The sequence below is a fragment of the Bombina bombina genome, chromosome 5 (genome assembly GCF_027579735.1).
Source record: "Bombina bombina isolate aBomBom1 chromosome 5, aBomBom1.pri, whole genome shotgun sequence".
NCBI classification, from domain to species: Eukaryota; Metazoa; Chordata; class Amphibia; order Anura; family Bombinatoridae; genus Bombina; species Bombina bombina.
This window is the reverse complement of record NC_069503.1, coordinates 373,458,740-373,480,924: the sequence shown is the minus strand read 5'-3', so window position 1 is coordinate 373,480,924 and position 22,185 is coordinate 373,458,740. Positions and strand designations below refer to the sequence as shown.

General features: G+C 36.6%; 1 protein-coding gene across 3 annotated transcripts in view; it reads left to right on the top strand.

Annotated features, from left to right (window-relative positions):
- The window catches only part of COLQ (collagen like tail subunit of asymmetric acetylcholinesterase), a 160,513-nt gene that overhangs the window by 113,886 nt on the left and 24,442 nt on the right, over positions 1 to 22,185 (top strand). For all 3 annotated transcript variants that reach the window (XM_053714199.1, XM_053714197.1, XM_053714198.1), the window contains 2 exons: positions 1,310 to 1,390; positions 8,986 to 9,073. In XM_053714199.1, coding sequence (XP_053570174.1) covers positions 1,310 to 1,390; positions 8,986 to 9,073 — 169 coding nt within the window. The remainder of the gene's footprint in view (positions 1 to 1,309; positions 1,391 to 8,985; positions 9,074 to 22,185) is intronic.

The window sequence follows — 22,185 nt, the reverse complement described above, 5'->3', positions numbered from 1 at the left end:
TACTACCCAAAAACAGTAACAAAAAAAACTTCCACTTCCATTCATGACATTTCAGCTGAAGGTCACATTGCCTTTATGTTCTATTCTGCATGCTCTTATGTGACATAGTAACAGGAGCATCGGTGGTTCCAGACTGTACAAAGAAATGAGGGGGGCTAGCAAAGTTATCCCAAACTTAAATGTTAAAGGAACTGCGGTGGACCTTATGCTATTATTAATTCCTGCCTTTATTGTTTCATCACTAATGATTTCTTTTCTGGGCATGTAAAAAGGGGAATGCCCTACAGATCAGGACAGCTGCTACCTATAAAGTTTAGGGATTATATAAAAATAGATTAGGCTGCTTATCATGCTGAGCACTCCTTAGAACGGATACTACCTATGGGAGGTGCTTTGATGAGCGCTTGGGATGTGAATGACATTGAGAATATGCCATGGCTTCAAAATAGGCAAAATCATTTGGCCAATGGGTGAGAATGACAACTTGTGCAGTTATAGGCTTGGGAAGAGGTAGAAAGGCACATGTTGAGTAAAAATAGAGCGACTGTGGTATAGAGTAAAGCTTAAAATGGTTTAATTTATTTTTCCAATGAATATTTTTGCTTTGATGGTGTTTTTTGAGAATCCAATACATGTTCTAAATAAACTGCGAGACTTCAGTAGGGTGAAAAAGTTCTTAAATACTGGTTTAAAAGCAGTAAACACAGTTTTTTTTAGACATCAGCTGACAATAGAATGTGCTCTTCAAAATTTATAATGAGCCTATAATTTCATTTCATGGGAAACAAGGATTCAAGCAGAATAAATTGCATTTAGTTCAATAATACAACATGGGAACACACTGCTTGCTAACACCGATACAGCTATGTTTCCTCTATTATTAAAGGGATATTAAACACTAAATACATTTAAAATCATAGTATTGAAGTTATTCCCCGCCTCCTTCTAGTCATGGGTGCCGCAATATTAAACGCTACCTTTCCTTGCATTCCAGTGCTGACATGTTTCACATGTGCAGCAACTCTCGTCTAGATAAGTACACTGAAACCTAAGTTCCAAAATGGCAGCACCCATAATTAGAGAGTGGTGTATGAAATGTGTTTAGTGTCCCTTTAAACCAATATTGTATCTAGGCTGTTGTCTATCACAATTTATTTTTAAACATGTCCAGTTGTCCACAATAGTGTGAAAGATGGAACATTTTACAGCAGCAGTAAAAATTCAAACAACACAACCTACTATATGTAATAACGTTTAATAGAAAATAGTTATTATTGTGCTGTAACATTTGTTTTTATCAATGCCAAAGGGAGAAATGGGCCCAAACGGAGAAGCAGGGATTCCAGGAACAAGAGGACCTACAGGAAGGCCAGGAAAACGAGGCAAACAGGTAATAATACATGGTTGGTAATTCATTAATATCTGCAATGTTATGGTTTTGCAGCAGAAAATGCCATTACACAAACAGTATACACACAATGTACAAATATACTGAGTATATATTTTTATGGTCATTTATGTACAACAGAGATTGTCAGACTTATTATGTTAGTAAGTTAATGCTTGCCAGCATAAGAGACTCTTTAAAGAGTGTAATATGATTTATCTCATCCATAGAAACATGAAGTGTGAACTCTATAACCTGCTGTAGTGATATTTATTAGTAGCGAGGAGATAAACCTAATGATGTCAGATGATTTATAGGTGTCCTTTTGAATTTTCTTGTTCAGTACTAGGTATGACATCATCCTAGGAAAGCAGATTACTAATGGCTCACTGTGAGAAATATTCACATATATACATTATGACATTCAGTGTATGATTATATTTATGCATATATGTATTTCAGTTATAGAAATAAAGGGTTTTACAAAAGGGAGAAAACAGTAAACCCATTAAACTGTCTAACACGTTAAAGTCGTCTCCAAGGTCAGTTTCAAAATCTGTTGAAAATAAAGTCACATTTTTAACTGCTGCTTGATAATTGTAATAACAAGGAAATGATTAATAATGATGTGGAAAATTGAACTTTGTATACTATTCCTTCTTAATGTAAATACATTTTTCTGTAACAAAAAAATAAATAAAAATGCAACTTTTCTTGCCTTCTTTTGTTTCAGTAAGGCACATGAGTTGGGAGGTATTGAGAGTAAGGCCAAAAGAATGGTTTGCATATTTTTATATATTATGCCTCTTATATGTGGCTAAGCTGGGGCAATCAGGAAAGTGAATGTCACATTTTATATTTTATAACACTTATGATAGCATCAAAGGAAAATGTATAGTGGATGGATTTGTGAATGTTTCCTGAGAGTTCCTGATCCATGCAAAACGTTTCCACCTGTAAAACTTCTGTGAGATGATATAAGATCTCAAAAGTCTCAAAGTTTCTACATTAAAGGTGCATGAAACCCAACTTTTTTCTTTCATGATACAATTTTAAACAACTTTCTAAATTACTTCTGTAATCTAATTAGTTTGTTCTCTTGATATTGTTAGTTGAAAAGTATACCTAGGTATTCTTAGAAGCGGCAATGCACTACTGGGAACTAGCTGCTGATTGGTTGTGCACATATATGCCTCCTGTCATTGTGCTCAGCTAGCTCCCAGTAGTGCATAGCTGCTCCTTCAACAAATGATACCAAGAGAATGTAGCAAATTTGAAAATAGAAATAAAATGGAAAGTTGTTTAAAATTGTTTGCTTTACCTAATTCTTGAAAGAAGAATCTAGGGTTTTATAACCATTTAAGGGCTAGATTACAAGTGGTGCAGTAAATATTTGCAGACTTTTTGCGCTTGTCGGGTTCCGCTGGTATTACAAGTTGAAAAAAAATTATTTTGCGCTAGCGGTAACCCAAAAAGACCCAAAATCTAGGGCGAGATTACATATGCGGCACAGGTTTCAGCGCAACTGCTGAAACCCGCGTTGCCCGTAAGATCACCTCGCGCATCGGGTAAATCCCATATACGACGCCGTCAGATCATAAACTGCCATAAGTCAGATAAACTGGCGATATTCAGAAATGTGCGCAAATACATATTTCTGGAGTCGCTAGTGACTTACGGCAGTTTATGATCTGACGGCGCATAAGTAAAAAACAAAAAAATGTTACATTGCCCATAAAAGTCTAACCCGCCTCCCAAAAATTAAACTTAAGCTACCCATTGCTGTGCATTGCCCTTAAAAGGGAAATCAGCTCTTTTGCAGCCCATTAAAATAAAAAAACCCTAATCGAAAAAACAAAACAAAAAGAAAACAAAAACTTAGTCTAACCCCGAAAAAAGGTACTCACCATTCCTGAAGTCCGATGGTGAAGGTTTTTTTCCTGGCAGCGACATCTTCATCCAGCGCGGGGACCTCTTCTATCTTTATGCTGAACGAAGGCGGCCGCGGAGCACAAAAGGCGACCGCGGAACAGGACCGGCGTGGAAGATCCTCTTCATGCGATCGTCGTCGCACACTGAAGCTTGAATGCAAGGTACCCGTTTTATATTTTGGGTACCTTGCATTCCTATTAGCTGATATTTTCAAATCAGCCAATAGGATGAGAGGTACTGAAATCCTATTGGCTGATTTGAACAGCCAATAGGATTTCAGTAGCTCTCTTCCTATTGGCTGTTCAGGTAAAAGAGCTGATCACTTTAGGGCAATGCCCTACAAAAGGCCCTTTTAAGGGCTATTGGTAGTTTAGTGGTTTTTCAATTTTTATAGGGGTATTTTGAAGTGGCTTTTTTATTTTTATAGGAGTATTAGATTAGGTTTAAATTTTTTATTTTTGATAATTTCGTTTATTTTTTTCTGTAGTTTTAGACTTTTTTATTTTTGGTAATATTAGACTTTTATTTAAATTGAATCTTAGTTTTTTTATGTTAGGATATTTTATTTAATTTTAACTTAGTATTTTTTATTTTATGTAATTAGGGTTAACTTAGGGGGTGTTAGGTTAGGGGGCATAGTGATTAGATTAGTTCTTTGCATTGTGGGGGGATGGTGGTTTAGGGGTTAATAAGATTTATTTTGTTGTCGGGGATGGCGGTTAAGGGGCTAATACATTTATTAGGTTTATTGCGTTGTGGGGGATGGCGGATCAGGGGTTAATAGTTTACTTAGGTTTATTGCATTGTGGGGGGATGGCGAATTAGGGGTTAATAACTTTATTAGGTACTTTGCGATGTGGGAGTTGGCGGATTTGGGGTTAATACATTTTATCACACTGAAGCTTGAATGCAAGGTACCCGTTTTATATTTTGGGTACCTTGCATTCCTATTAGCGGATATTTTCAAATCAGCCAATAGGAGGAGAGGTACTGAAATCCTATTGGCTGATTTGAACAGCCAATAGGATTTCAGTAGCTCTCTTCCTATTGGCTGTTCAGGTAAAAGAGCTAATCACTTTAGGGCAATGCCTTACAAAAGGCCCTTTTAAGGGCTATTGGTAGTTTAGTGGTTTTTCAATTTTTATAGGGGTATTTTGAAGTGGCTTTTTTATTTTTATAGGAGTATTAGATTAGGTTTAAATTTTTTATTTTTGATAATTTCGTTTATTTTTTTCTGTAGTTTTAGACTTTTTTATTTTTGGTAATATTAGACTTTTATTTAAATTGAATCTTAGTTTTTTATGTTAGGATATTTTATTTAATTTTAACTTAGTATTTTTTATTTTATGTAATTAGGGTTACCTTAGGGGGTGTTAGGTTAGGGGGCATAGTGATTAGATTAGTTCTTTGCATTGTGGGGGGATGGTGGTTTAGGGGTTAATAAGATTTATTTTGCTGTGGGGGATGGCAGTTAAGGGGCTAATACATTTATTAGGTTTATTGCGTTGTGGGGGATGGCAGATTAGGGGTTAATAGTTTACTTAGGTTTATTGCATTGTGGGGGGATGGCGGATTAGGGGTTAATAACTTTATTAGGTACTTTGCGATGTGGGAGTTGGCAGATTAGGGGTTAATACATTTTATCAGTTATTGCGGTGGGGGATTACGGTTGACAGGTACATATTGCACATGCGTTAGGTGTTAGGTAATACTTTTAGGAAGTTACGATGCATACATATTCAGCGCAAGGCTTGCTGAGTCTGCCTATGTGTGTAGCGAGGTGAAAATGGAGTAAAATGTCTCCATTTTCGCTGTGTAAGTCCTTGCGCTGAATATGTGATACCGAATAGCGACGTCGGTTCTATGTTAGTTTATGGGAGTAAAATTAGCGGGCGACGGGTGAAATATACGCGCCGCATTTATATGCAGCGTCGTATATGTGATCACTGACTTCAACTAAAAACTGGCGTCCCCGGCTTTTGCGGGCAGCACCGCATATGTAATCTCGCCCCCTAAGCTAAGCTTTCACATGCTTGTTCATGTATTCCCCCATAGAAAACACCCTAATAAATAATCCTATTTTAATACCCCTTAAAAAAACAACAACCCCAAAATGAAAAAAAAAACTATTCTAAAAATAAACTACCAATAAGCCCTTAAAAGGGCCTTTTAAAGGGCATTGCCCGAAAGCGATCAGCTCTTTTGCTTAAAAACCCATTTTGGATGGGGATTGAGCTCTTTTGCTGCCCAAATTAAAAAAAAAAAACAACCTAATCTATAAAAAAAAATAACACTAACCCCATAAAGGTACTCACTGATAATGATGATGGCGGCGCTCCATCTTCTTCAACCAGGTGGCGGTCCATCTTGATCCAGGTGGAGGTCCATCTTCATTCAGGCGGAGGTTCATCTTCTTCCAGGCGGCAGTCCATCTTCTTCAATCCGGAGATGGCGGTAGCGACGATCTTCAAACCTATCCAGTGCTGTGGACATTGTCTTTTACATATTCTGTGATTTGGGGATTTGGCAGAGTCCCTGTCTTCACTTGCACTGACACTCTAAGCGACTGCTGTTATTTGTTTGACAAGGTATCATATGGTCTCCAGCAACACACTGAATAGTGAATGCGATGTACCCCTTTTATATAGGAGTACCTTTGCATTCCTATTGGCTGATTTGAACCTTCAAATTCAAATCAGCCAATAGAATGAAAGGAAAAAGCTTTCAATCTTTTGACTGATTTGAATTTGAAGATTCAAATCAGCCAATAGGAATGCAAGGGTACCCCTATATAAAAGAGGTACCTCTCATTTACTATTCAGTGTACGGTTGGAGACTGTATGAAGAGGAGCTCCGTGTTGAAGATCGCAAGAGGAGGACTGAAGTCGCAACCGCCTCATAGCCGGGATGAAGAAGATGGACGGTGAAAATCTTTATGGGGTTAGTGTTAGTTATTTTTTTTGGGAGTGTTTTTTTATAGATTAGATTGTTGTTGTTTTTTTTAAAATTTGGGCAGCAAAACAAGTGAATGACCATACAAATGCCCTTTTCAGGGCAATGGGTAATTTAGTTTTTTTTAGTTTTATTTTGGGGTTGTTGTTTTTTTATTTTTTATTTTCTGTAATGTTAGGTTCTTTTTTCTATAATGTTATTTTTTTTTAATTATTTGTGTAATGTTAGATTTTTATTTTTAAAGGTAAAATTAGGTTTTTATTTAGTTTTACAGGTAAGTTGTTTTTTTTTTAAAGGTAGTTGGTATTTTTTTTGGTAAATTTAGGGATATTATAATTTGGGTTAAGTTAGGGGGTGTTAGGTTAGGGGGTTTAGATGTTAGTTTATAACTTTGCGTTGTGGGGGGATGGCGGTTTAGGCACTAATAGTTTCTATTAGTGTTTGCATTTTGTGTGGACGGTGGTTTAGGGGTTAATAGTTTATTTAGGTACTTTGCGATGTGGGGGATGGCGGTTTAGGGGTTAATAGTTTATTTAGGTCGTTTGTTATGTGGGAGGATGGCGGTTTAAAGGTTAATAGTTTATTTAGGTACTGTGATGTGGGGGGATGGTGGTTTAGGGGTTAATCGTTTAATTAGGTACTTTGTGATGTGGGGGGATGGCAGTTTAGGGGTTAATAGTAATTAGTATATGTAGCTATTTTGTCCTCCCGACATGTAATATATTTTGTCAATTTAATATTGTAAAAAGGAATTAAATGTATTTATTTAATATTTATGTAAGTTTTTGTATGTAATAAACAAGTTGTAAATTTGATTACGTAATATTTTCTCTTATAGTGCACATCACCAGATTTTATGTCTCCAGCAGACATATTATAGTCACTGCTAAAACCGCATCTATATTAAGAAAGTGTTACTTCCACTTCCATTTTAAGACCCATCATGAGAGACTTCTGGACTCTTTATAGCTGGATAGTAGTCTGGTTCCAAATTAAAATTATAATTAGTGGCTGTTTCATCCAAGAAATTATTTATAATTTAAACTATAAGAATTTATATCGGTTAACAGTTCAGCACCCTTCTGCCATGCCAGCTATGATGTCATTGTCTTAGCTATTTATAGAAAATATTTTTTTCATTTGTGTTATCTATTGCAAGGTCAAACCCAAGCTTACTGATGTCTTCAGGCTCAGAATGTCTGTTTTCAGTAATAAACTTTTTTATAAAGATAAAATGGTGATGAAGTCTGACTTTTATTTGTGGTAGCAACAAAGAGGAATAATTCTAAACCGTCTAATATTAGATGTACACTAGAATCTTTAGGTAACTGCATAATAGGTTATTTGCAGATTTGTGCACAATCAAAGTTGCTTTTTAATTAATAACAACCCAACATTAATTATATCAATAATTATTTTATTGAAGCCCAAAACAACTACAGAAACATCAAATTACATCCATTTGCTAATATATGCAGCCTATCTCTACACTCTCACAAGTACCTTTTTTTACACCTGCCTTAAAAGTACTTACATCAGCTATAAGCCAGAAAGTGTGTGAATAATTACAAATGCCAATATAGATGATATGTGTCCCCCGTAGTACTCCCTTATTGTATTCTACTTACAGGATACTACCTCAATCTGATGAGGTAAGGGAAGAGTGGTGTGTAGTTTATACTGTCTTCACGGATAGTGATATTCCTTCCACCAAATGGAGTTCTTCCACTGTGTTCACACTGACTCGCAGGTCTTGTATTCAATAGGATCAGTAAAGTCAGGACTCCACTCACACTAATACAGATGGTCATATAAATAGGGGCAATCCGCTGCTTGATAAATCTACCCCTATGACTAAAATAAGCTAACACATAGGCAAGAATACCTGTATTCCTAATAAAAACAATTCTCAAAGACAAAATGAGCCAGTATCAGTGTAGCACAAAACACAGGCAATTACATTATAAATTAATAAATTTATAAAGCAAGGGAATACTCCATGTAAGGACCCAATATAAAAAGGAAAGCAAGGAATGGTCACTCCCCATTAGAAAGAGGTAAAGATTAGAAAAGTAAGGAATGAAAGAAAAAGCTTAAGAATTATCATAATTCCAACTAAAAACTGTGAAAGGAGATTTACATAACCAGTCGTCAGGCAATTAGGTCTGTTTTCCCATAAAAATTCAATCTAGGAGGAAAAATGTCATCATCCATTGTTGCAATAAGAAATATATTCCAGTGGCATAGCAAATTCAAGAAGATTAACCCAGTTGCCATAAGACACTATTTATAGTTTTTTTTTAAACAATCTTGATTGCTTAAGATATGTACCAATCATAATTGTGGTCAGAAAGCTTACTAAAGCAGATCAGGGAGTTATAGTTCTAACACAATTAGGGCTTTAACTCTTTAAATACAACACAGAACATGAATGTTAAGATGTATGTCATAATGCACCCCTATCAGATTCTAGAGTCATGAATCCTGTTCTCTAGGCGTTCCAGACTTCCTGAATTAATTGTACTGCGCAAAAGAGAAGTGTATTTCAGGTATTTTAGGTGATGGGAATGTGTACCTAGCCTAAGCACATTAGTCTACTGTGTCTTACAGAAAGCTCTGCCTCACTAATTGCTATACTTTAGTTGAATTGTACAAATGATGTATGCAATGTGTGATGTGAGTAAATAGTATTAAATAAAATTTCTTTTATTTAGGGAGAAAAAGGGGAAACAGGTTCCATAGGAATAATGGGGCCCCCTGGTACTACAGGATCTGCTGGTCCCCCTGGACCTCCAGGACCAGGTGAGTGGAGTAATTTGTATTGTTTAATTAGAAATTAGGCATTTGAAAACCACTATTATACTCATATTCAATAAATTCTGCTGAACATTTGTATTTTTGCATGATAAACCTACAATTCCAATAAAAGAGACACATCTCATATTTTCTAGGAGTGGCTTTCCCGGTAAAAGATTTTCTCTGTTCACTTTCTCTATACTTGCCATTCATTATCTATGCAATGAAGAGTATTCTATATGCCAGATATCATTTATCATGACAAATTTCCCTATTGTAGGAACCAACCAAGGGCACTATATAACAGTAATGGGATATATATATATATATATATATACTGTATATATATATATATATATATATATATATATATATATATATATATATATATATATATATATATATATATATATATCATAAATGGATAACAATAGGTAAAGTCACAATCTAAATAAAATATAGATATATTACACTACAAATTGTCCAAAAATGTCTCAAGTGTATTCAGTCTTTCAAAACTATTCCAGGGGCTGCAATTCTTTTGTATATCAAACTGTCTTTGATATTCTAGAAAACATAAATCACAGAATGCGCCCCATGGCAAAGTTCACCCATGAAAAAACAAATGCTAAAAATAGTATTATTAACAAAAGCTGCAGCACTCAAATGTGCTGAACAGAGCAGGCTGAGCGATCATAGTTCCCAAGCACACGTTATCCCCGTTTCAGGAACCAGTAGGCCTTGGTTGGAAACATCTTGTCACATGATACCATCAATCCTCCACATCCTCACAGCAAATAGAACACAAAAATATCTTATTTAATTTTTTTTATTAAAATGGCAATTAATCGCTGCAGTGTATTTCTCAGCTCCCAATGCTGTTTGATCAATTCCCTGGTGCTCACCAGAAAGTAGGTGGAGAAGATTTTCAGTGAGAATACAAGCGTGTTTGTAATCTTGCCTGCTTTTTGAATTGCATTCCAAGCCAATATGGCTGACTGAAGCAAATATTGCAGCCATATATATTTTCCTGCAGCTTTTCCTGCATATATCAGCCAAACTGATTGATTTTGAATACCTCCGCCTGTTTGTGAGGCGAGTTTTGATGCAATTCGGCAGGTTTGATTGATTTCTAATAAGTATTTTATAATTATGTTAAAGAGACATAAAACTGCTGGGTACAACTACAGTAGCATGGTTACTATTCACCATATCCTATTGTTTTTTCTCTTGTGCCTGCAGTTCTCTTCAAAGTCATTTTCTTATTTTAACCCTTTACAAGTGCTGGTTAGTGAAGCTCTGCATCTTCATACAGGGTGCCGCCATCTTAAAGTATTCTCACAACCTGAACAGCACGCATGCATAGATCAGTGATAGTGTTGTCTTTTTGACAAGCTTTATCAAGCTCTTAGGTTTACTTGTACAATACAGAGCAGGAGCTGTATGATTATGCAGTGGCTGCATTGCTCTATATTATTCCTAGGTGCAAACATGTAAAGCATTCTGCAAGCTAAGCCAAAGTACAAGGTGCATCTGTAAAAAAAGACAGTAATATCACTGATCTGTGAAAGCAAACTGCTTCTGTTGCAGGATGCAACATTAGGTGTGTACCACTTTGGTTGCACCCCAGTATATAGATGCAGAGCTTTACCAACTGACTTCTGTAAAGGATTAAAATGAGAGAATTTCTTTTTTAAAAAAAGCTGCGGACACAAGAGGAAAAACAATAACATGGTGAGTAATAACCATGCTACTGTAGTTGTATCAAGCAGTTTAATGTGCCTTCAACAAATTTACTCTGATGTTCTGTGTAATATTTTCATGATCTTTTCAGCATTCATAATTGGCCTCCAATGGTTAAAGAAATGTTACCAAGTAGCCAATGATTACCACAATCCCAGTAATGACAGCAGCACTCCTTCAGCAATAATTCTCTACGTTATTGTGAGAAGGTATAGAAAACAACAACATTTTGGACTACATGTCCTTAGTCATGTCTGAATTATTACTGAAAGATCCAGCCATATATGGGCTCTGGTTGTGGACTGGACAGCCTGCTCTTATCTGTGTTGGTGCTGGATATTCATTGTATAATGATCCCCACAGATTCTACTACTTAAAAAAAAAAACAATCAAGACTCCCGGGCCATTTTTGTTCATGATATGTTGTACCCTAGACTAATCTGCTAACGCTCAGACTTGAAGAACTTGAATTTGTTGGTGATTTTGCTTCATTTGAGTCATCTATTGTGTCAGCTAGTAGCCTTAACATTCCAGAGCATTTTCTGAGGCTGAGGCCTCCAAACCTACCCCCTGACAAGGGACCTTCATGTTGGACATATTGTAGCACGCTAGTGTGCTTTATTAGGACCGGTTTCAGAATAATTTGAACCTCAATGATTTCTATAAGAAACTTCCTAGCTACCCTCCAGAAACTGTTATATACTTACCTTGATGAGTTTGGACTTCCCACCGATGCACTAGCTGCATCCTCGCTCAAGAAGGTAGAGCTGGTGTCTCCAAAGCCTGTGAACTTGGTGTCTACTGCAGCGGAAATTGATGTACATCAGACCCAGTCGGCTGTGGCTAATTTCTACCAGGAGATTGCATATACAATCTGTATTTAGATACAGCAGACTATATATTTTTCTTATTGTCAGTATATTTATGAAAATCTTAGCAGTGCTATCCAAATAATATATATAAGTTTATGGCAGGGTTATAAACACAATACAAAGAAATAGAAACCCTTATCAACCATGCACCTACTAGACCATACAATTAATATAAATATCTGAATTCTTTTATTTAGTTAATATCCATAAACATATTGAACTATATTTGCAATAAAAGGAAACTAAATAAAAGTTTATATGCGTTAAAACCAACTCTTAAGATATGCTATCCTTCTTACAAAACCCAGAAAAATATACCTTCACAATTCAGCCTTTTATTTATTTAACACAATGGGACTAAAAACCTTTAACATCCAAGCAATACAATTCTAAACAGTGTTTATAAAACAATAGGATAATATATATATTCTGCTATTTAACTGCAATTTATCCTAATACAAAATTAACTGACAATATCAGAACTTGCATAGATGAGTTACTTGGTCAATCAGACGCAGATTTAAACAATATATGTATATAGGCTGTGAAATGCTAACTTGAGAAAAACACACTGCTTCTTTAAATCTATTAAATACAAATTAACTATGCATATAAGTGCTATCCAAATAATATATATAAGTTTATGGCAGGGTTATAAACACAATACAAAGAAATAGAAACCCTTATCAACCATGCACCTACTAGACCATACAATTAATATAAATATCTGAATTATTTTATTTAGTTAATATCCATAAACATATTGAACTATATTTGCAATAAAAGGAAACTAAATAAAAGTTTATATGCGTTAAAACCAACTCTTAAGATATGCTATCCTTCTTACAAAACCCAGAAAAATATACCTTCACAATTCAGCCTTTTATTTATTTAACACAATGGGACTAAAAACCTTTAACATCCAAGCAATACAATTCTAAACAGTGTTTATAAAACAATAGGATAATATATATATTCTGCTATTTAACTGCAATTTATCCTAATACAAAATTAACTGACAATATCAGAACTTGCATAGATGAGTTACTTGGTCAATCAGACGCAGATTTAAACAATATATGTATATAGGCTGTGAAATGCTAACTTGAGAAAAACACACTGCTTCTTTAAATCTATTAAATACAAATTAACTATGCATATAACTTATCTTACAAAACCTTGAATACGTTACCAAAGTAAAAAGCAGTCGATATCCGATATTCCTTGGTAGGAATTATTTTACCTCAGATCACCAATAAGTGTATATCGCAATCAATGAGAAGGGTAGATTAGCTTTGCTCAAGTAAAGTGGTATCTCACACCCAGCGGGAACCAGTTACAAGTTTTAGCTTCAGCAGAAAATCTGTCCCTTTCTCTCCATTGCATTCACTTTTTATTTGTTTTTTTCCATCATTGGTAAATTGTGGGTGGCCCTGCGGGAGCTGACCTTCCCATTGGTTATCTGGGAAGTCTAAATCGGATTGGCCCTTGGAAATTTCATTTTTAACAGCCAGAGAGAACCTTCTGGCTGTAGTTCTCGCAACATAACACCAGGTGGCAGCACAAACAGACACAGCAACATTTGAAACAACTTAAGTCAGTATTTCTATGAAATGGTTATTAATTTTATCATAATTTACTGCGACAACTATTCATAATATTTGTTTTGGATAAGTTATATCTTAATGAATTTTCTGATCATTTTGATATGAAACATCACATATCTAACATTATATTAAAATAATTTATATTTCATTTAGCCTAATAGAAAATTTATATCTCAGTCATATCACATCAAAGTAACTTCCATGTCTTCATCTCACTATATTTTAAGAGATGTATTTAAAACTTTATAAACATTTGTTTCACATTTATATGATATGACATTTCATTTCATTCAGGCATTCCATCTCTTTCTAAGTGTATAGATTGATGCTCATGATCAATGGTTGTCTGCAATAAAAATAGAAATAATTATTAGAGATGATCCAAGCATTTATATGTCTATGGTCCATAAGTATTTATTTATATTCTTAAAAACACAGAGGCTAAGTAAGATCTTTCATGTTTTCAAAACATATATATATATATATATATATATATATATATATATATATATATATATATATATATACATATATATGCACATTCATTTCTATGTAGATTTGAGATTATCTGTCTGAAAAATATAAGCAAAACAGAGGTTATTACACATTTTTGACTGACTAAAACAGTTACCTCCCAAGCTTAGTAAATATCCATGTAATAATAGAGAATTAGACAATTTTCAATTTCTATATTTGATACATTCTGAGGCATGCATTCAAATAGAAAAAAAACAATTAATTGATGTCTATTTGCTGTCTGCTTATGTGAGTTTCCAGAGTCACACCTTAGCATTTGTCTGTGTTTTTCAAGGCCTCCATTGCTCCACATGGGGTCAATCCATGAGGAGTTGTAAAAGTCTTTAAAACAGCATATTTCCTGTTTAGCCAGCAGTGCAGATGTGTATTTGATAATTAACACCCATGTGCATAAAAGCTGCCTCTCCACGACCCTGATCAGCTCCAAAAGGGTAACCCAGACATTTCGTCTCCATATATTTGCCTGTATCCTGAAACTATGTTATATTTTAGTTCCTTGCTAAATTATACAATTGCATAATTTAACATATTGAGTGTGTGAGATCTCCCAGAGATAATCCTTTGTTCTCCTTTCAGCCAAGAATGTCTCCTGTGCAATTGGAGTGGGGGAGATCTAATCCTTTGTCCTACAGACCATGTTCACATCCACAGATTTATTGAATAAAGTTAAATATATTTCTATATATTATTTAATAATATTTCAAATACCTTGACATAAATCCCCCTTTCCAATTCAAAAATATGTAGGACACATGTATTTGAATTGGATCAAGGTTAGTGGTATTTGGTGAGGATGTTGACCGTACACATCATGGACAGTCTTCTATGTAGATAGTCTGTCAATTTTGAACCTTCATGTTTATCAGTTAGGCATCTTTAAACTATAGTATGTCTTTAGTTCATTTGGGGATATGACACTTCATTCTCCCTCTATGACTTGTAGTTGGGATCTGGGATGACACGCTCGCAATTGATTAATATGGACCCATTTATCTATGAAACTTTCATTTTTGGGGATCCGTATTTTATAGGCCACTGGAGATATTTTGTCAGTAATGACAAAAGGACCTTTCCATGAGGGAAGAAATTTCTTCTCCCTAACCTGATCTCTTCCAAAGTTATAAAGATAAACTTTATCATTTATTTCATATTCCTTTTTGGATGTTTTGAGATCATAATAGGTTTTAGTGGCAGTTGCGGCTCTTTCTAAATTCCTTTGAGCAAATGCAAAGGCATATTGCAGGTGCTTTCTTAGGTTTTCCACATATTGATGTGTATTGGCAGCGTTTATCAAGTTTTGGTCTGATGTACGGTACAATAGATGCTGAGGTAGAACCATTCTTCTACCAGTCATCAGCTCAAAAGGTGACATTTTGGTAGCACTACTTGGAGTTGCTCTTAATGCCATTAAGACTAGAGGTAGTTTTACATCCCAGTCTTTACCTGTTTCACTCACAAACTTTTTGAGGATTTTAACAATGGACTGGTTGTAACGCTCTACACCACCACTTGAGGCAGCTCTATAAGCAATATGGAGCTTTCTTTTAACCCCTAGTATTTTCCACATTTTTGTCATCACTTCGCTAGTGAAGTGGGTCCCCCGATCTGACTCGATTCTTTGGGGCAGACCAAATCTGGAAAATACATGGTTAATGAGCAATGCTGCACATGTTTCCGCACTATTGTTAGGTGCACTAATGCACTCTACCCATTTAGTGAACAGGCATGTCACTGTTAACATGTACTTGTTACCTCTTGATGACCTTGTTACCGGACCAATAAAATCAATTTGTATATCTGACCATGGCATTACCATCCCCCTTTTCTGCAATGGCGCTCTATGCGTTGGTGCAGTGGGTTGGAACTGTGGGCAGATTAAACACCCTTGACAGTAGGTTTGAACGTCTTTCAACATGTGTGGCCAAAAAGCGTAATCACGCAATATTTCATACGTGAGTTTGGCACCACGATGACCAGATGTGGGAGCATCATGGGCATGTTGAAGCATTAGACCCCTGAACTTGGTGGGTACTACCCACTGCTGGATGCCAGTTTTGGAGGTTCTAATTAACAAACCATCCTGTAATTTGAATTGTGATTTAGATTTTATTAAGATTCTCAGATCTTCTTTGCCAATACAATCATCTTTTGAGATGGGGTTGCTTTCAGGATCTTCTATGTGTTTATAGAAGATGCCTACAATGGGGTCTTCTTTTTGACTAGTGATTAGGTCCTCACTAGGAGAATCCTGACTCCATTGTACCAAGTTAGGCTCACTCTGTTGTTTTGCCTGGTTTCTGGTAATGGCTTCTACCTGAATTGCACCCATTAAGTGGTCAATATTAAGGAGTTCTCCAGTTATGGCTCCTTGTTTGGCTAATGAATCCGCAAGGTCATTGCCTTCCTTATCAGGACCTAGAACTCTGGAATGACCCTTGGTCTTTTCCCAGTGTATGGTTAAATCATTGGATACTACCAGATTATCAATCTCGCAGAACAATTTGCCATGCTTGACTGGTTTGTGATTGCTTTTCTGCATGCCATTTCTTTTCCAAGTTGGCAGGTATTCAACAAAACTGTCACGCACATAATTTGAGTCAGTTATGATCACAAATTCATGAATACCATGTTCAATAGCCATTTCAATGGTTTTGAAAACAGCAGTTAGTTCTGCAACTTGACTGGATCTTGGTCCAATGTTGAAACCTACAGATATATTTGAGAATCCATTTGCCCCAGTTATACCAATGCCAGTGACTAATCTGCGCTCATTATCAATAGTGGCATGGTAAGAACAACCATCAACATATACCCAAGGTAATGTTTGACAATGGTCCTCATTGTACATTTTATATGGGGAAAGCAATTGTTCTTCCAGAAAATCATCTTCTGATGATTCTTCCCCAGGATTTCTAACAGTACAGTCGTGGAGCTCAGCAAGCCCTTGTGCGACTGGATTCTTTTTATTCTGCTTGTAGCGAATTTCTAATGGCCAGCCTTGCAAGGAAAGAGTCCACGCTGTTATGCGGCTATTAGACAAATTCCCATCTCTTATTCTCTCACTTTGCAAATATAGCAAAGGCTGGTGGGCCGTTTCTACAATAATTTTCTCGCCCTGTATATAGCTGCGGAAATTTTGTAGAGCCCATACAGTAGATAAGAGGGCTTTTTCGCAATCGCTAAATTTTATTTCTACTGGGGATAGATTTTTGCTCGCATAAGCAATGGCTTTGTTCAAATTATCATGCTTTTGGTATAACACAGCACTCATGCTTATATCTGTGTAACCTGTCTCTAAGAAGAAAGGTTTACCACCTTCAGGGTACGCTAAGCAAGGTGCTTGAGTGAGTTTTCTCTTTAGCTCTCTGATGGCTGTCTCTTGAGACTCACTCCAGTGCCATTTCACATCTTTCTTTAGAAGAAGTAGTAGTGGTTTAGCTAATTCCGCATAATTATCAATGAATTTGCGAGAATAATTTGTCATACCCAGGAATGATCTCAATTCCTTTAAGTTAGTTGGGTTTTTAGAATTCACTATAGCTTCCACCTTTTTCTTTTGGGGATTTAATCCTTCAGTGGTAACTTCATGTCCCAAGAAGTTTACACGAGTGCGGCACCATTGAGCTTTTTGCAGGGATAATTTGACACCTGCCCTTTTAAGTTGGCTGAGGACGTGTTTAAGCTCTGCGATGTGTTTTTCAAAGTCTGTGCTTTTGATTAAAACATCATCAACATAAGATAAGGTCCCCCTTTGCAGTGCGTCAGGCATAGCCTTATGCATGAATACAGCAAATTCATGTCCAGAATTTATGTATCCAAATGGAAGTCTCTGGAATGCATACTGAACCTTTTGGAAGGAGAATGCTAGCTTATATTGGTCCTCTTCATGTACCTTTATGGTCCAATATCCCTGTGCACAATCAATGGCAGTGAATATTTTGGATCCTTGCATTTGTGCTAGGCACTGGTCAATGTATGGTACAGGCCAGCCAGACATGTATACTCGTTTGTTTAGCTGTCTTAAGTCAGCACACAAACGCCATTGTCCATTGGGTTTAAGGACACCCAGAATAGGGTTATTATAAGAGCTGTGCACCTGTCTGATAATACCTCTTTCTTCCAAATTCCTTATGATCTCTGCAAGAGAATCATATGAGGCTAAGGGAAGTCTGTATTGTTTGACAAATACAGGTGGTGCATCGGGATCTGTTTGTATTCTTGCAATGTGCAAGTCTGTAGTACCACAGTCATAAGAATCCTTAGCGAAAATATCCTTGTATTCCATTAGGAGTTCTCGCAGCTGTTGGCGTTCGTCATCGCTGGAACAGCCATTAGCTAAGGATATTTGCTCTTCGACTATTTGCTGAAATCCTGGAAAGATTTCAGGCTGTCCTATTTCATAGGCTTCTTCCAACCTAGAGGTGAGATCCCCTTGATTATAGTTTACATTGCTCCCATGACTCTGGGTATTGGGATAATCTTGCTGTTTGATTGGCTGATCAAACACTAGAGAGGCTTCTTCAATTTTACAGATGCCTTCCTCTGAGCTGAAGGGATAAATAGACTGAACATTAAATAGACCCTCTGGTATAGATGCAAAGGATTGTTCTATTGATTGTTCTTCAGTTAGGTATCCTTCAGGTATTAGCCCAATTACATTAATCTGGAATCCAAAAGTGTAATAACTTGATTCCAGTGCATATCCTATGGTAGTTCCCTTGGATAAGGTTATATCCTGTGGGGTCATGTTATGTACAATAATATGTATTGGAATAGTTCCAATATTCACCATAGGAGTGTAAGTCACTGTGACACCCAGATTTTGTATTCTATGGGAGAGGCAAATCAGTGTTTCAGAAGTTTTTAATTTTTGACCTCTCTTTACCTGTAAGGGTAAAAGAAATTTATCAGCCCCAGCAGGAATTATAACATCGCTAGATACCTGCATATTCACAGCATATGGCAATTGCTGGTTTGATTTCAGGGCTGCATTTTCATCCTGAAATACTTCAGGGTCCCCCTTTAACCTGCTCCAGAGGCAAGAATTAATCAAATCTATTTGTATGGCATATCTATGTAAGATATCATTGCCAATGTATATTTGATTATGGGGAGTATTTAAAACTAAAAACAGGTGCTTCACTGACTTATTACCGATAGAGATAGATAATAAGCACTTAGCTGTGATGTTATAGCTTTCAGACCTGTCATCCAGGCCGTTGACACTGTGGTCTTGGGGAGAAAGATATTTAATCACTTTAGGTTCAGCTATTTGCGCTAATAAACCTTCGCTTATATAGCTAGCTTCCTGTTTTAAGTTTATTTTAGCATACTTGGTTTTACCAAGGTCATGTACTTGTATAGGGATAAATAGATCCTCTTTAACTCTCTCAATCCCTGTGAGGTATTGAGTGTGGCCTCCCCCCTTAGGGATTTTATGATCCCCCTTGTGGAGTGCTATGGTTAATACATCGCCATCTAGGGAAATATTCGCTATCTTTCCAGGCGATATTTTAAAAGTATTACCATCAGAGCCACTAAAAGGAGTCTGATCATCTATTTGTAGAATAGTGATTTCAGGTACAGAGTTATTCCTGAAATGAATCTCCACAGCATCTGGTTTCTCTTCCACCACGTGACAGCTATGTCGGGTGCGAGATAGACCAGATTTTTCATAATTGATAGGCCGTTTAACTTGCGACCAAATTACATTATTTATGCAATCAATTATGGTGCTTAATCGTTTCAGGAGATCACTACCAATAATTAAACGATCAGTTGGCAGATCCACTATAATGACAGGGTGTCTTATGACCCTGTTCCCCAATTTAAATTTTAACCAGGCAGTACCGTAGACTTTTAGGGAGTCACCCCCAACACCTATTAGAGAACCGTCAAATTCTCTTATTTTGGGTTTGTGGGGTGTTAGCTCATTTAGCTGTGTGTAGTACCTGTGGGATAAGATAGTTGCCTGTGACCCAGTGTCAATTAATCCCTTTATAGGGTTGGAGACTGAATCTTGCAGCTCAACTAGTACATAATATCTTCCTGCAGTTTCTATCATTTCACACATAAAATTTGCATTCTTGTACATCTGTGGGCTTCGCCACGTTTTACCTGGATCCGCTGTGTCATTCGATGCAGAGGAAATTTCATACCTACCTGTTTCCCCTATGACAAGGTCAGCTGGGTTCTTGTGTACTGCATCTGTGGAAATAATGTTAAGAGAACACTGCAGAGGAAAAGTTTGGTTAATTTTTCCCGGCTGATGTCGCTCATTGTCACAGCTAATTTGTCCGTTTCCGGTCTGTAGGGAGATAACATGATTAGTATCATTGATATTTATTACTACATTTTGTATATCTCTCCCCTCCCCTTTAGGTGATACTGCAGTATTTATGACTGTGCCTGTGGTCCACTGCTGACCACTGGCTGTACCCCTAAAAAAGTATTGTTCGGTTGCTGAGCCATAGATTTTTTACTCATATTAGCGATTTGTTCGCTCAACCGATTTAATTGGGTAAACAGCATATCTACCTGATTGTACAAGTTACCTCTACCCCTGGGCCTATCTCTTGGTGCCCCATTGTACTGATTCCTGGACCATTGGGTTCCCTCAGAATCAGGGCCACTATTTCTATTCTGGCATGGTTGCCCCTGGGGTTCAGCTTGTTCAGCGTTAGTACTTTGGGGAGCATTATATACCTGGGGTGTCTGGTTACCCTGAGAATATATTCGCCGTCTATTGTATCTACCCTTGCGCGGATACCAATTATTTGGTGAGTATTCTCTTTGTGAGTAATTATTCACCTGATTATGTCCCCCACTTTGGTTATAGTCTCCCTGCGCCTCAACCTGTGTAGGGGGAGGGGCAGAATAAAACCTCTGTGGAGATGGCCTGTTTTGACTGGCCACCTCTGCATAAGTCCTCTTGTTAGACTCCAAATTGAGGGGGCTAGGTGACACCCTAGTTTCTGCCACAATTTTGGGTTTTGACTCCTTTTTAACCCCCTGCTCACTGGACTGCTGAATAGAGTATAACTTCGTACTCTCTTTGATCAGCCATTCCAATGAGCAGTCCTCATCAAAATCTCTAGCTAAGTTGATTTTGATGGGTGTAGGCAATGCTTCAAAAAATAAATTTACAAATTCTGAGCCATCAAATCTGGGATTATCTTCAGCCATACTGTACGCATTTTTCAATACAGAAAGGAATTCGACCGGACTCTGATTTGCACGACACTTTAAACCATATACCGCTATTTTCGCGGCAGTTTTAGTGCAATATTGCCCGAATTCTTTTCTGCATTGTTGTTTTACCCCATTCCAGGAATGAATATTCATATCCTTTAGTGAAACAAAGAATTTGTGATGCCTACTGTCAAATACCCAAGGCAGAAATTAAATTTTCAATTTCTCACTTGTAACATTCATTATAGCTAACGCATTTTCAAAAGCCTGTAAATGATCAATTACAGATGTTGTTCCCTTATTGGAGAATATAGGTACTGCGCGTTGTACGAAGGTGATTATTTTATGGGAATCATAGACTTTATCAGACTTATTTTGGGATTCTCTGTTAGAGTTTCCCTCCCCCGCATCAGCTGCGCTACAGCTGTCCTCTGGATTTACATCCTGAGGGGATTGTCTATTTGGGAAATCTACTTCTGACCCGTTAGGGGTCATTTGTCTATGTTGTTCTATATATTTTCGTACCTCGTCCCTGACGCGTTCGCTAAAGGAGTTAGCATTATCTGTATTATTCTCATTGCTAATATAGGGGTTTTCATTATGGCGATATGACCTTTTTAAATCGCTTAATTCTCTCTGGCTTTGCGCAAGCTGTTTATTTAAATCTTGTATCTGCGCGATTAAGTCCATATTATGCTTATCTAAGGCGGCTAGGTTTTGGGCAAATTCATCCATTTTATTTTTAGCTATTTTTAAACCCTCTTCGCGTCTGTGCGAGGAACGAATACTATTTTCTAGCTCCTGTATTTGCAATCGTTTGTCTGTGACAAAAAACGACATTTCGTCAATTATGCATATTAAAAGGGGCCAGGATTTTAGTATTAGTTCGTCTCGCTTTTTGGGAGCTTTGCATTGATTAATCATTAATAATTCCTGGAAGAATTCATTCTCTTCATTCCACATATTATTATTAACGGTAATATTTTTAGCCCTAGTTTCAAGCGTATCCATAAAATCATTTAATTCACCCGCAATATTAAACTTCCCTTTAAGGTAACTTAAGATATCTTTCTTAAGGACCTGACCTTTAGTAATAGGTATGGTTATGGGACCAATTTCATTGCTATGTATAGAATTAAATGAGTCACTTCTGGCTACAGACATTATT